This window comes from Eriocheir sinensis, chromosome 13 (assembly GCF_024679095.1).
Source record: "Eriocheir sinensis breed Jianghai 21 chromosome 13, ASM2467909v1, whole genome shotgun sequence".
In the NCBI taxonomy this organism is placed as follows: domain Eukaryota; kingdom Metazoa; phylum Arthropoda; class Malacostraca; order Decapoda; family Varunidae; genus Eriocheir; species Eriocheir sinensis.
Window position 1 is genome coordinate 3320899 of NC_066521.1, and position 15405 is coordinate 3336303.

The 15405-nt window shown below is 40.3% G+C and overlaps 1 protein-coding gene across 3 annotated transcripts in view; it reads right to left on the reverse strand.

Moving 5' to 3' along the window:
• Positions 1-15405, reverse strand: part of LOC126997882 (condensin complex subunit 3-like) — a 155972-nt gene that overhangs the window by 27909 nt on the left and 112658 nt on the right. For all 3 annotated transcript variants that reach the window (XM_050859099.1, XM_050859098.1, XM_050859097.1), the window contains exons 17-19: positions 8337-8459; positions 4330-4412; positions 3952-4056 (exon numbers count right to left, since the gene is read on the reverse strand). In XM_050859099.1, coding sequence (XP_050715056.1) covers positions 3952-4056; positions 4330-4412; positions 8337-8459 — 311 coding nt within the window. The remainder of the gene's footprint in view (positions 1-3951; positions 4057-4329; positions 4413-8336; positions 8460-15405) is intronic.

The following is a 15405-nucleotide window of genomic DNA, read 5'->3' on the forward strand; positions in this document are numbered from 1 at the left end:
ATGATTCATGAATTTAAAGTCAAACTGGATAATAAGCGTTATGGAGACGGGACAGCACGAGCCTAGTACGGCTCTTTTCCTGTATTTCACAACTAGGAAAATACAAGGTAAATACTCACACACAAGTTAATTCTCTAGATAGATAGATATATGGAGCTAGTAAAATAGATAGTCATATCTCTGTTTACAAGCTTATTTCATTCTGGAATTTTGCTTGAAAACCAAAAAAATCCTGAACCAAAACAAATTTCCCCATTTAAATTAATGTGAATCCCATTAATGTGTCCCATATCTCAAAAATATTAACAAATCACTTTACATGTTACTTTATACAGAATAAAAGTAATTTTACTAACAAATACCTTGAATGCCTCCTCATCTTCAAACAACATGCCAGGGGTTTTCCTTAACAGATCCGTGGGCCTTTGCCTTCTCACTAATGATTTCCTCAATCACGGTATCACCAGCTAATTGTTTCTCACTTATCCATACTAGCAGCAACTTCTCGATGTCATCCAGGATTCGTGGCCGTTGCTTCGTAGCCCTGGGTACTCCTTTTGCCACATCTAAATCCTTTAATTCTTCCTTCTTCTTCAAAATGGTGCAAATGGTCAATGTCGACTTGTTGAACATGGTCGACCATGCATATGCCACAATCATACTTCTCTATAATCTCCTTCTTTAATTTAACAATAATCGTCTCCTTTTTCTTCTTTGCAGCACCATCCCTTTCAACCATCTCTCTGGGGGACATTGTTAAAATCTCAAAGAATGCACACTGTAGTACTGAAAACACAAAGATCGCACTGTAGAGCCCAAACGTAAGTGGAAACAAGCGAGCAGGTGCTACCTCTGTGAGTGTACAACGCGGACTGAGACTCTATTTCCACTGTTTCCCGCTCTGAGTGCTCTCATCTTACAGCGAAGAAAGGGAACCAGCGCTTCCATCTTCGACTTGTACAAACAGGATGCTCGTACAAAATGTCACCGCTCGTAAACCAAGGCATTTTAATGATTTTTTTTCGCTCGCAAATCAAAAAAAATCATAAAGTAAGTAACTTGTAAACCAAGGTATAACTTTACATGGATTAGTGTGTGTGTATTTACCTAGTTGTATTTACCTAGTTGACTTACAGAAACGGAGCTATGCTTGTGCTGTCCCGTCTTTTCAACTACTTCTGTCTAATTTGGCCTTAAATGTGCTTAATGACTTAGCCTGTACCACTTCCCTCTCCAGCCCATTCCAGACCCCCACACATCTCTGTGGGAAGCTGTTCTTCTTGATGTCTCTTCTACAAATTCCTTTTCTCAACAGTTTAACATTCCCTCTTAAGTTTCTCTCTTCTCTTATCAAAAGGTCATCTCTATCCAATTTCTCTAGACCATTCATCACCCTATACACTGCTGTTAAATCTCCTCTTTCTCTTCTAATTTCCAATGTAGGGAGGTTCAGCCTCAGCAATCTTTCTTCATAGGGAAGGTTGCTCAGACTAGGTGCCATTTTTGTTGTCGCTCTCTGTATCCTCTCCAGTTTTCTAACGTGTTTCTTAAGTGATGGCGACCAAGCCACTGATGCATATTCTAGTCTAGGGCATATCAAGGTCACAATTAATTTCCCTACCATGTCCTCATCAAGGTATGTGAACGCTGCTCTGATGTTCCTCAGCAGCTTGTATGTCTCAGCTGATATTTCATTCACATGTCTTTCTGGAGACAAGTTTTCTGTGATCATCACTCCAAGGTCTTTTTCTTCTTTCTTCTTGTCTAACTTATCCTTACCCAACTTATAATGTCCCTCTACTCTCATTCCACTCTTTCCAAATTCAATAACACTGCACTTTTTGGTATTAAATTCCATTTCCCACTTCCTGCTCCACTCCCACACTGTGTCCAGGTCTCTCTGGAGCAGCAAGCAGTCCTCCTCTTTTTCCACTCTTCTCATTACCTTAGCATCATTGGCAAACAGATTCATATAGCCATCCACTCCTTCTATCATATCATCAACATATACAGTCGTCCCTCAAATAGTACAGTTTCCAATTCTTCCAATAATTTTCTAACTTCACCTGCTGATGTTTGTATTCTCTCCAGACCCACTCTATTCCCCGGCACTGCATCTACACCTTCAAACTCACTCTCCCTTGTGAACACTGTTTGGAAACAACTATTCATCATTTCTACTATTTCACTTATACTATCAAAGATTTCACCATTAACTTCAACTTTCTGAATCTCATCTTGATTTTTCAACTTTCCATTTATGAACTTATAAAACAATTTTGGCTGGTCTTTGCACTTATCTACAATATTTTTCTCAAAATTCCTTTTTTCTTCTCTTCCTACTTTGACATAAGCATTCCTCTTCCTTTTGTACTCATTCCATAGATCCATCCTCCTATTTTTTCTCCATTTGTTCCATGCCTTCTCCTTATCCTGTTTGGCATCTACACACTTTCTATTATACCACTCTTCTCTTGATTTCTGGCCTTCTTTCATCCTTGGTACCCATTTCTCCACTCCTTTGTTGTAAATCCGTAGAAAGATTGCCCATTTTTCCTCCACATTATCAGCCTCAAAAAAAGTATCCCATTGTGCTGCCTCAAAATGTTTCCCAAGTTGTTCAAAATTTGCCTTATTAAAGTGAGTGTGTGTGTGGGTGTGTGTGTGTGCGTGTGTGTGTGTGTGTGTGTGTGTGTATTTACCTAGTTGTGAAATACAGGAAAAGAGCCGTACTAGGCTTGTGCTGTCCCGTCTCCATAACGCTTATTATCCAGTTTGGCTTTGAATTCATGAATCGTTTTTGCACACACAGTCTCCTCGTCAAGTCTGTTCCATGTTGTTATGCTTCTGTATGGAAAACTGTATTTCTTGATGTCTCTCCTACAGTCGCTCCTCTTCAATTTCCTACCATTGCCTCTTGTCACACTTCTGTCATGTACCTCTAGGTCTTCCCTGTCCAATTTCTCCAATCCCTCTTGGATCCTGTACAATGCTATTAGGTCCCCTCTCTCTCTTCTGCTCTCCAGTGTTGTTAGTCCCAATTTCTCCAGTCTTTCTTCATAAGTATGTTCTCTCAGAGTTTCCGGTAATTTAGTCGCTGCTCTTTGTATTCTTTCCAACTTTCTAATTTCTTTCTTCCATCTAGGTGACCACATTAATGCTGCATATTCCAGTCTTGGACGTCTCTCTCTCTCTCTCTCTCTCTCTCTCTCTCTCTCTCTCTGTGTGTGTGTGTGTGTGTGTGTGTGTCATGCACACGAGCCTCTGCCTGCCTGTCAGTGTCACACACACACACACACACTCTCTCTCTCTCTCTCTCTCTCTCTCTCTCTCTCTCTCTCTCTCTCTCTCTCTCTCTCTCTCTGTGTGTGTGTGTCATGCACACGAGCCTCTGCCTGCCTGTCAGTGTCACACACACACACACACACACACACACACACACACTCTCTCTCTCTCTCTCTCTCTCTCTCCAGTGAATGAAGTGAATATTCATTTTTCGATAGAAACCTACCTCTTGTTTGATTTACATTGTTTTTGATTTACGCGACCTCTTCAAGGACACAATACTCGCATAAATCGAGAGTTACCTGTACTTTATCAAACGCCTTCTTTAAGTCCAGATACACACAATCTGCCCAACCATCTCTTTCCTGTATTATATCAATTACTCTTGAATAGAAGCTGATCAGATTAGATGTGTGTGTGTGTGTGTTTGTGTTTGTGTGTTTGCATGCATTTGTGTGTGTGTGTGTGTGTGAGAGAGAGAGAGAGAGAGAGAGAGAGAGAGAGAGAGAGAGAGAGAGAGAGAGAAATTTGACTTTTTATCCTGGCATCCTTCCCTGTATAACCATTGATATGGTGATACACCCTAAAAAAGTTGGGAACTGCTGCCATTGGGTGAGCATTGCTTTTGACAGACTAACTGGAAAACATTAGAGTATATGAACTTACTTAGGACATCCTTGGCTGGGCGCTTCTTGGCTGCCTGGCACCATAGGATCTTCCTGACACGACACCTTCTGCCCTTCAGAGCTGGACACATTCTCCTCTTGGGTCCTGTAGGAAACAATTGATTCCTCATCCAGTTTTGAAACATCTTGTATTCTGAGACACAGGGATTTAGATTCTACTAAGAGTCATAAGAAGTGCCTTTGGGGAACATAGCTCCTATTAGGGAGGTTGAGACTGAGGTGTGGATCCTCTCATCCATTTTACTGAATAAGAATTGCAAAAATAAAATCTAAAAGCATATGTAAAAGAAATGTGCTAAAGCCATAGCATCAGTTTTAATAGATAATTAAGAATGTAAGAAAATTAATGAGTCCTCACAGTTCTAGTTCCGAGTTGACCACAATGTGTGCGGCACAAGTCACATTTTTCTCCTGCTCCTCACTTGATGCTGGCTGCTCATTCTGCAAAGTTACATCAACAAATTATTAATTAGAAAATAATGTGACCTTTACAGTGCTTGTCACTAGGACTCTAATGATCGTTTGAATTTTCAAATGCAGGCACATCTTGTGGCAAAGCACAGGTGCTGTGGTAGACGGTCACTGCTCTTCCCCTAAATCTATCACAGTGGTGTCCTGCAGGACTCCGTTCTACCTCCCACTCTCTCTCTGTTGTTCATTAACGAGCTTCCCATAACAAATTGTTTTATCTACTAATACGCTGATGACTCTACTTGCAACTACACATAACATTCTCAGCCTATCCTTAGCTCAAAATCTTGACTGGAAATTTCTATAGATGCCCCCCGCCATTCGCTGCCTCACCGTTCACGGATTCGCTTATACGCGGGTAGGGTAATTGCGACACCTCCCGCCGAATGCGGATGAAAACTCACGTATACGCGGTCCAATCCTTACTAAGTGCCGCTTTCACAGTCATTTTTGTTTGTTTTGATCGTTACCTACGAGCGGCGATCGCCGTTACAGTATTTCCACGTGAAAGTGGCCTATGGGGTAGTGGTGGCTGCAGAGGAAACGAGAGGTATTGAGTGTGTGTGGCAAGGTGCGGGCCGGGGCTAACCCCACAGCCGCCACTACCCCATCGGCCAGTTTCACGTGGAAATAGTACAGCGGTGATCGCCGCTCATTGGTAACGATCAAAACAAAGAAAAGTGACTGTGAAAACGGCCCTAAATCCCAATATAATACATTTAAAATCCTTGATACTTACTGGTACCTGCCAGAACTGGTCCTTCTTAGAGACTCGAGGCTACTGCTTTGAGGAGTAAACAAACATGGCGGAGACTGGCAGAGGGGTAACGGGTATAAAGTTTGTACGTGCATTCCACCGGGAACAGCAACAAATGGACCTTCCAAGGGCCCAGTAAACACTCAAATTAACTAATAATAAACTGGAAGTGTAATGCCCCGACGAGCTTACTTTCCATCCTTCCTATTTCTCAACACGGCCTCTGCGTGTATCGAAATAACACGAGAAATTAATCAAGATCAGGGTATTCCCCGGCTGCCTGGGATTGAACCCGCGACCAGCGTGACGGGAGAGCCACTCCTTACCGAGTCGGCCAAAGAGGTACCCTACTGGCTAAGTGGGTTATGGGAGGCTCGTTCATCAGGCCGTCGCCGCACTACAGATGTATATGGATATACATATGAATATCAACACTAGGGTTGCACTGATAAGCAATTTGGCAGATTACCGATTATTGATTAATCGGTAACCAATAATTGGCCGATACCGATTAATCGGCCGATTATTTAGAAATTATAAATGTGATTAATCTTCATTAATTACTGGACACTGGTACCACAAAGTTTAAGACATACCGTAACCCTCATGTTTACAACTTTGTTTACTGCCCAACTGTCATCTCCTGTAAGGAGAGAAAATACTTCTAGTAATTTATTACTTATAATTTAGCCTTGCTTTGTGGAAACATCCTGGTTTTAATATGTTAGAATTTGCCAGTTTTCTCGTTCTTGTGGTGATCCTAGATGCTACTAGAAATGGTGGTGTACAGAAAGTTTATCAATCTCTCAAGTCTTCTACTAATTTACCGTCTGTTACACTGTGTTTGCTTACTTCTAAACTAAAAACACGCATGTTTTGATTTTTTTATTAGTACAAAATATACAGTATGATTACTGCATATTAATATGAAATAATAACTTCATGTAGCTACAGTGATGAAAAAGTTGAATAATGTCCCTCAATTAGGTCAAACTGAAAATGGTCTAAGCGTATCGTACGAAGTCTGTATCTGAACGTGTCCAGTACCAGTACGATGAGACTCGGTGAGAGTCTGTGAGACCCACGCCACAGGCTATCATTTGCCTGTCAGTCAGTCAGTGTGTCTCAGTGAGCATTTACAGTACTGAGAAAAATCACTTGTCTAGTTCCATACTTTTCATTATATTACAATAACTTGTTTCCTTATGCCCGGCAGGCATGGTGAATGATATTACTCAATTACTGTACTAAGCAAGTTGAAATAGGTACGTATATAATTTTTTAGGGTTGTAATATAAAGTAATATGTTGATTTTTTTCAAGTTTCAAAGTTGAAGCAAATACCAGTACTTCAGTTCATATCATAATTTTATATATCAATTTGAATTACCTAATATACATTTGCATAGGGACTTGTTTGAAATGAATGCTGTGGAAAGGTATCAGAGTTTTGGTAACATCACCATCCTTACATTAACATTATTAATATTGTGTTATGAACATTGTATTATAAAAGAGAAAAAAAATACTAATCGGCCCCGATTAATCGGTCAAAAGGCCGATTACCGATTACTTACCGATTAATCGGTGCAACCCTAATTAACACAAAGGGAAGAGACGAGAATTCACTAATACTTGATGGCTGGGTGGAAGACAGTAAACACTGATGCGCAGTGTTGCCAAGTTATCTTACTCATCGCATTGCATTTTTTGGTAGTTTCCGACCGATAACTACCACAAAAACACCACTCGCCCGCCAACCACCACCACCTACACACTCACACTCACCACAACCAACCACAGAGTGAGTGTTAAATTATAACAGTCCATATTTAATTTGTGATTTATGTGTATGTAAAACTATATAACAATGCTTAGAAATGCCTTAGAAATACATTTTTTTTAATTCGATCGAGATGGTAGAACAAAACCCTATTTCCCCTATTTGATTATAGTCCTGTCGATCGCGGATTCGCGGATCACGGGAATCTCGCGGAACCAAATACCTGCGAACAGCGGGGGGTTTCTGTATTTCATTTCTTGCTGAGTCAGCTTTCTCGTGGTTAGGTGTTCTGTATGATCACCACAGTTTTTCCCCCTCACATAATATGTTATCCATATACTAGGCCCTTGTCCATCCTCATATGGAGAATGCATCTCATGTGTTGGGGGGCTCCACACAGCCCTTTTGGGCTAAGTGAAGTCAAATGCAATGCTGCCTCTCTATCTTCTATCAGTACTTCCATGCTGACTGCTCCTCTGAACTTGTTAATTGTATGCCACCACCCCTCCCAAACCCTGCTGCAAATGACTTTCCATTTGGACAGGAGAGTCTATGGCTTTTCCCCTCATCAACTCCCTCCTCATACTAACTGTTAAATTCTGCTGCAATGTTGGCTCTCTATCTTCTGTTGATATTATCATGCTGACTGCTCTCCTAAACTTGCTAAATGTATGCCTCTACCCCTCCTGCGGCCTAGCTGCACACAACCTTCTACTCTTGTCCATCCCAATATTATCCAAATCCCTTATGCAAGAGTTAACTATCAACTTCATTCTTTCATCCCTTTTGCTGGTAAACTCCAAAAATCTTCCTTCATTTGTATTTCCTAATGCCTATAACTCTTTCAAGACCTCTCTCCAAACAACTCTGGCCTCTTTATTTCAAAATCTTCCGCCAAACGCTGTTTGCAGTGCTATTGTGAGCTTTTTAGTTTCCTCTTTTTTATTTCACCCTTGAGTTGTCTCCTTTTCTGTTAAAAAAACTTACGCAGCACAAAGACAGGATGAGACAATGTCGATGACAAATACCATTTACAAGCAAAATATTACAACGGGATAATTTCTCATAACTATGGAAGTGGTTATGGACTCAAATTTTGAATGCAACAATTTAATTTTTATTCATCACTCCTAATAACTGCAAAGCAAATATATGCTTTCTCCAAACCTACTAGCATGATCATCAGTCAGTGAGAGCAGTGAGAGACACTCTATCTCTTCAGGCATAATTATTACATTTGAAACACATACAACTGTGCAAAGATTGTATCTAATAAGCTGGCACACCAAATACATTTATCAGGGTAAGACAGATAGCTTCCCTGGAGGAAGACACCCTGGGGTATGCTGACTCACCTTGGTCTGGGTGCTGGTGACTACTGGTGAGCCAAAAGAAGCAGAATCCTCATCCAAGCTGGCATCAGAGAGGCTTCGTGCAACTCTTTTGGTGGGGCTTTTCACCTCTGCATCAGACTCAGGCTGGAAGGAAGTCTTGTTGAGGAAGCTACTCAAGATATGGATGCATGATATGTTTGACACTTCCGATTGATACGCAAGTCTGGAATCGATACTACTCTGGAGCTGAGGTACTAAAAAGAAATATTTTTGTCCTCGTATAAGTACTAATTGTCATGGTGTGACCAAGTGGTGAACATAACCTGAGCTGAGAGTTTGGTATTACTGATATGTATCTAGATTAACAGAATCCTTGATATCCTTCAGTCACTAAGAACTTTTCCTTTTCTTGAATATCAGCTGGTACTCAACCACTACATCACGGCGCCCAAGTCTGAGGTATGTGTTATCGTGCCCTGGAAACCTGTTGTCACACTTTTCCCCATTTCCATAACATGGCATTTGTTTGCATTAAATTCCATCTCCCATAACTGGCTCCATCTATACACTGTCCAGGTCTTTTTGCAGCTCTTCACAGTCTTCCTCTGTCCTCACTTTTCTTATTAACTTTGCATCATCTGCAACAAGGCTCATACAACTTTTTATACTGTTTGGCATATCATTTATATAGATTATATTATAAACATTATTGGTGCCAGAACTGAGCCTTGAGGAACTCCACTCTCTACTCTCCTTCAATTTGATTTATCCTCCCTAATCACCGTCCTCATTTCTCTTCCCGTTAAGTAATCCTTCATCCACTCTATAACCTTTCCGCCCATTCCTCCCCACTGGTGTTGTTTCCTGATTAACCTTTTGTGCAAAACCTTGTCAAAAGCCTTTTTCAAATCGAGATATACACAATCAGCCCACCCTTCTCTCTCTTGCACCACATCTATTGCTCTTGAGTAGAAACAAAGTAACTTGGTGACACACAATTTCCCTTTTCTAAATCCAAACTGTCCCTTATTTATCATGTTTTCCTCTTCTAAATGTTCGACCCATTGTTTCTGTATTATACTTTCACAAATTTTGCACATTACACTTGTTAGAGAGACTGATCTGTAATTTAATGGTTCAGTTTTATCTCCACTTTTATAAATTGGTACAATGTTCGCTCTCTTCCACTCTAAGGGCACTTTTCCTGTATTTATAGAGCATGTTATAATGTCATAAAGTGGCTCCAATAATTCATTCTACACTCTTTTAGCACTTATCCCGAGATTTCATCTGGTCCCATAGCTTTCCTTCCATCTAAGGTTTTCATCAGCTGTATCAGTTCTCCTTTCTCTACCTTTACATGATTCAGTTTCCCTTCATTGCAATTTTTGAGACCCCAGTCAAAGTCGATTTCTTTCGTAAACACTATGAAGAATTTTATTTAATATTTCTGCAATTTCTTTGTCCTGTTCGTAGAATAAATTATTTTCTTTTAGCTTTTCCACTACATTTCTTTTTAACTTCCCGTTTACGAATTTATAAAACATTTTTGGTTCTTCTTTACATTTAAAAAACTATTCTTCTTTCAAATTTAGCTTCCTCCTCTCTCCATATTTTCACATATTCATTTCTTGCCTTTTTATATTTGTCCCTGTTGTTCTTATCTGGTCTTTTCTTTAAATTCCTCCGTCTTATTTCTATTTCTTCTTGTTGTTTCACACCTCCATCCAAATCATGTTTTCTCTCCTTAAGTTTTCAGTGTGTAGAATGGAACATATCTCTATTCCTGTTGTAAATATTCATGAAAAAGTCATATTTCTCTTGAATATTAGTACAGGTAACTCTCGATTTACGTGAGTATTGTGTCCTTGAAGAGCCCACGTATATCAAAAACAATGTAAATCAAACAAGAGGTAGGTTTCTATCGAAAAATAAATATTCATTCAGTGGAGAGAGAGAGAGAGAATATCCATATCACCGAGATATCCACTCAGGCACTCAATGTCAGCCTCACTCGTGTGAGGAAGAAATGAGGGACACCATGAGCGACTGGCTAGTATTGGTACTGGTACCGAGCAGTCTGGTACCGGTACCATATAGCTGGTACCGGTACCTGCCCACCCCTAATGTTGAGTAGCATGGCAGCGTGGGTACTATATTGTTGTTCAAGTGGTGCGCGGGAAGAACTGAGCTCAGCTGTGTGGCCGCGGTGAAATGCCAGAATTTTTCTCTTTTCTACACTCCCACACGACCACCGCATGTAACAAAACACACGAGAAATTAATCCAGACAAGGAAAGGTTTGCTGGCGCCGGGGATTGAACCCGCGACCAGCGTAACGGGAAAGCCACTCCTTTACCAGTCAGCCAAAGAGGTACCCCCATAGGCTAAGTGGGTTATGGGAGGCTCGCCCATCAGGCAAGTTGGCACTACAGTGGCGCCGTGTGAGTCCATTTGCGTGAGACATCTAGTGGCCACTCCATAAAATATCGCATATAAGTAGAAAAAACATGTAAATTAAACATTTATTTGAATTTTGGACCCTGCGTTATTTCAAAAACACGTAAACCAAACTCGCGTAAATCGAGAGTTACCTGTGCTCCTCTTCATATCAGTCCAGTCTACCCCACCGAAGAAAGTCTTGTGTTCAATGTAATCTGCCTTAGCATAGTTTTTCCTTTTTTCCTTATAAGCCTCTTTTCAATATTCACATCCTTCCAAAGTTTTCATCTCCAATACTTCATGGTCGCTCTTTCTTAAGGGGCACTCATGACTGACTCCATCCAACTCCACGTTTTTGGTGAAAATTAGGTCAAATCTTGATGGTTCGCCATCCCCTTTCAACCTCGTTTCTCCTTGCACCCACTGCATCATCAGGTTATCTGTTACCAGCTTCAATAGTTTACTTCCCCAAGTATTTTCGCCATCCTCCGTTCCATAATCTTCCCATTTTACTTCTTTGCAATTGAAGTCTCCTATTAATATTACCTTTATATTATTTTTCTATTTCATCTGTCTGTGCCCGTATTGTATCTTCCAGCATAACGTTATATCTTTCTTCATTCCAACTTTTGGTTTTAGGGGGGACATAGGCTGTTATTATGTTATTCTTCTCTCCACCTTTTACCAGTACCTGCACAGCCATCACCTCCGCACTGTCATTTCCATATCTCACTTCAGTCACTTTTAAGTTTTGTTTCGTCATTATCATCACTCCTCCTCCCTTTCCTTCTTTCCTATCTTTCCTCCAAATGTTGTACTTGCTCTTTCCCTCCAGCACAAGTTCCCTTCAGTTCATCATTGACCACATGCTTAATCTTTTCCTTTACCTTTACACCCACATTCTGCTGATCATTTCCTATCTTCTCTGTTACCTCTCTCTTTATCATTTCTTCCATCTTCTTCTCCATGTCTCCGTTTGTCCCCATCACCCTCCTTTCTCTTTTCATTTTCATAATTTGTATCTCATGGTCTTTTTTTAATTCTTCCATCTTCAGTTGTGCTATTTCTTTTTGGCTTTCCAGCTGTTCCTTAGTCAATTTAATTATTTCTTCCCTCACGTTCTCTACCATTTTCTTTGTCTTTTCTCCTTGCCTCATCATCTCTTTTTAACCTCGTCCAGCGCCTGAATCACTTCCCCAAACTCCTCTCTCATCTTCCTCATTTCTACTACTATTCTGTCACAATCCTCCTCAACTTTGTTTATTCTTTTCCACTGTACCGGTTCCATTACTGATGTTGGTGTGGAGCCCTCAAAACACTCCAAGGATTCTTCTCCCTGTTGGTTAGGCCCAGGAGACTCCGACAGAGAGTCCGCCATCTTGTATGTTTGTTTATTTTCCGTCCAATCTCCTTCCTCTCCTTCTCCTCCACGTTTTACTTATCGCTTCTCACTCTCTCATAATTCTCTATATTTCTGAACTCCCAGGAGACAGGACTCAAATGACTTAGCTGTTGCTCGGGCCCTTTTGACTGACAAATAGATTGCTGTCCGTTTCGTCTTCCCACGTCCTCTTGCGCCGGCAGTCAGTGTGTGTGTGTGTGTGTATTTACCTAGTTGTATTTACCTAGTTGTGACATACGGGAAAAGAGATAAGCTCGCGCTGTCCTGTCTCCATATCCTCTCTTAACAAACTTTTCCTTAAAATCATGAATGTTTCTTGCATGAATGAATGTGTGTGTGTGTGTGTGTGTGTGTGTGTGTGTATTTATCTAGTTGTAATGTTACAGGGCCTGGGCCTACGCTCATGTCTCCGTATCTGTGTACTTGTCAAGTTTTTCCTTAAAGTTGTGCACACTCTTCGCCGATACTACATCCTCACTTAGTCTGTTCCAAACCTTTATGTTTCTTTGTGGGAAGCTATATTTTTAATGTCTCTCAAGCATCTTCCTTTCCTCAATTTTTTACTGTGTCCTCGTGTGTTACTGGTGTTTCTTCCTTCTCTTAGTAGCAACTCCTCGTTATCTACTTCTTCCATTTTATTCCACAATTTGTAAATTAATATTAGGTCTCCCTTTCTCTTCTTTGTTCCAGTGTTGGCAGGTCCATTTCCTTAAACCTTTCTTCATATGACAATCCCTCCAGTTCTGGAACCATCTTCATTGCCATCCTTTGTATTCTTTCTACTTTTTTCACGTGTTTCTTCTTATGGGGAGACCACACAGTTTCTGCATATTCCAACTCTGGTCTAATCTTAGTGGTAATCATCTTTTTCATCATATCTTTATCCATGTAGTGGAATGTTATTCCTATATTTCTTACCATTCTATACGTATCTCCGAATATCCTATTTACATGACTCTCTGACTGTTGATTATCTTGTATTGTCACTCCCAGATCTCTCTCTTCTTGAACTTTTAATATTTCTTCACCTCCCATTCTATATGTCCATTTTGGTCTCCCTTCACTCTTTCCCATGTCCATTACATGACATTTCTTCACATTAAACTCCATCTCTCATTTCTTACTCCAGTCCCAAATCTTATTTAGGTCCTCTTGCAGAATTTCAGTCTTTACTATTTCTTATGTGTCTCAGCAATTTTGCATTGTCTGCAAACAGGCTCATGTAACTATTTACTTTCTCCGGCATATCATTTATATATACTAGGAAAAGTATTGGTGCCAGTACCAATCCTTGAGGCACTCCACTATCTATATTTCTTCATTCTGATTTCATGTCTTTTATCACTGTTCTCATTTCTCTTCCCTTTAAGTAACTTTCCATCCAGTTTTTCATTTTCCCTTTCAATCCTCTATTTTCCAGTTTCCATAATAGTCTTTTATGTGAAACTTTGTCGAAAGCCTTCTTCAAGTCCAAATACACGCAGTCTACCCATCCATCCCTCTCCTGTGTTATGTCCATCACTCTCAAGTAAAAGCTTAATAAGTTTGTTACACATGAATGCCCTCGTCTAAGGCCATACTGTTTTTCTGTAATTATACTGTGTTCTTCTAGAAATTTTGTCCATTGTTTCTTTATCACTTTTTCACATATTCTACAAACTACACTGGTCAATGATACTGGTTCTTCCTTTCTCCTCCTTTTATACATAGGGACCACCTCAGCCCTTCGCCACTCCTTAGGTACTTTACCAGTTGATATTGAACACTTTATGATATCATATACCAGTCCAACCAGCTGATTTCTGCATTCTTTCAAAATAAAACCTGAAACTCCATCCGGTCCTATTGCTTTACTCTCTTCCAGCTCCTCCATTATTATATATATCTCTTCTTTAGTTACTACTACTTCCTACATTTGAACATTTATCTTATCACCTTGTGGTTCATTAAATTGTGATTCTTTTGTAAAAACTTGTTGAAACCTCTTGTTTAGTAGCTCAGTCATGTCTTTAGGATCTTCAATTATCTTATTTCCATCTTTCAGTCTTTCTATTTTTTCCCTTGGTTTGATTTTTCCATTTATAAATCTAAAAAACAGTTTAGGTTCCTCCTTACGCTTTTCAACAATATCCTTTTCGTATCCTTTCTCTTCTTCTCTCATTATTTTCATATATTCATTTCTTGCTCTCTTAAAGTCTTCTTTGTTCTTTTGGTTTTTATTCCTTTTCAATCTTTTCCACACTGACTTTTTTTTCTTTGCACCTGCACATCTTGCATTAAACCAATCTTGGTTTCCTCTTTCTATTGGTTTATATAATGGGACATATTTTTTGCCTCCTGTCTCATATGCCTCTATGAAAATATCATACTTTTCCTGCACCTTGTTTGTTCTTTTTAACTTTTCCCAGTCCAGTTTTAATATTTCTTAAGATTTCTTATGTCCGCTTTCCTGTAGTTTCTCCTTTTTCCTTTATATGATTCGTCTTCCTCAGTGGCTTCCCCATTGGTTTCCAACTTTATTATTACATGATCACTTTTTCCCATAGGACACACACATCTTAATTCATTTAACAGGTGCACTCCCTCTGTCACCACTGCATCATTAAGTTTTCCATAGTTGGTTTTAGAAATCTTTCCCCCCATGCCGTCTCACTTCCTCCACCTTAGAATGTTTCGAATGTGTGTGTGTGTGTGTGTGTGTGTGTGTGTGTGTGTGTGTGAGAGAGAGAGAGAGAGAGAGAGAGAGAGAGAGAGAGAGAGAGAGAGAGAGAGAGAGAGAGAGAGAGAGAGAGAGAGAGAGAGAGATAGGCTGCTCTCTCTCTCTCTCTCTGCAAAACTATAGTCTGACACTTTTCATATTTCCCCTCACTGGACGGGAAATGGAGTGTTTTTACTACAAAATGGCCTATGGCCTGAGAGAGAAAGAGGGAGATAAGTGAGGTCAAAAATAATGAAACAACATACACATATGTGTGTGGAACTCCTCTCTCGAGTTGCCAATCAGCGAGCCAGCACACTACCTCACCACCACCTCATGGGACCCAAGGTCACATGGGAACTGAACCCCCCCACCCTCCTTGCCCCCACCCCCAACACCCATCCCACCATCCAGCCAAAGACCCATTTTTTGTAACCCTCCTCTGCATGAATAAAGATGGAGAGAGGAGACCGCAGGGAGGAGGCAGAAAGGAAGGAAGAAAGAGAACAGAGACAGCGGGATGGGTGTGAGGGGGAGGCAGGGAGGGCA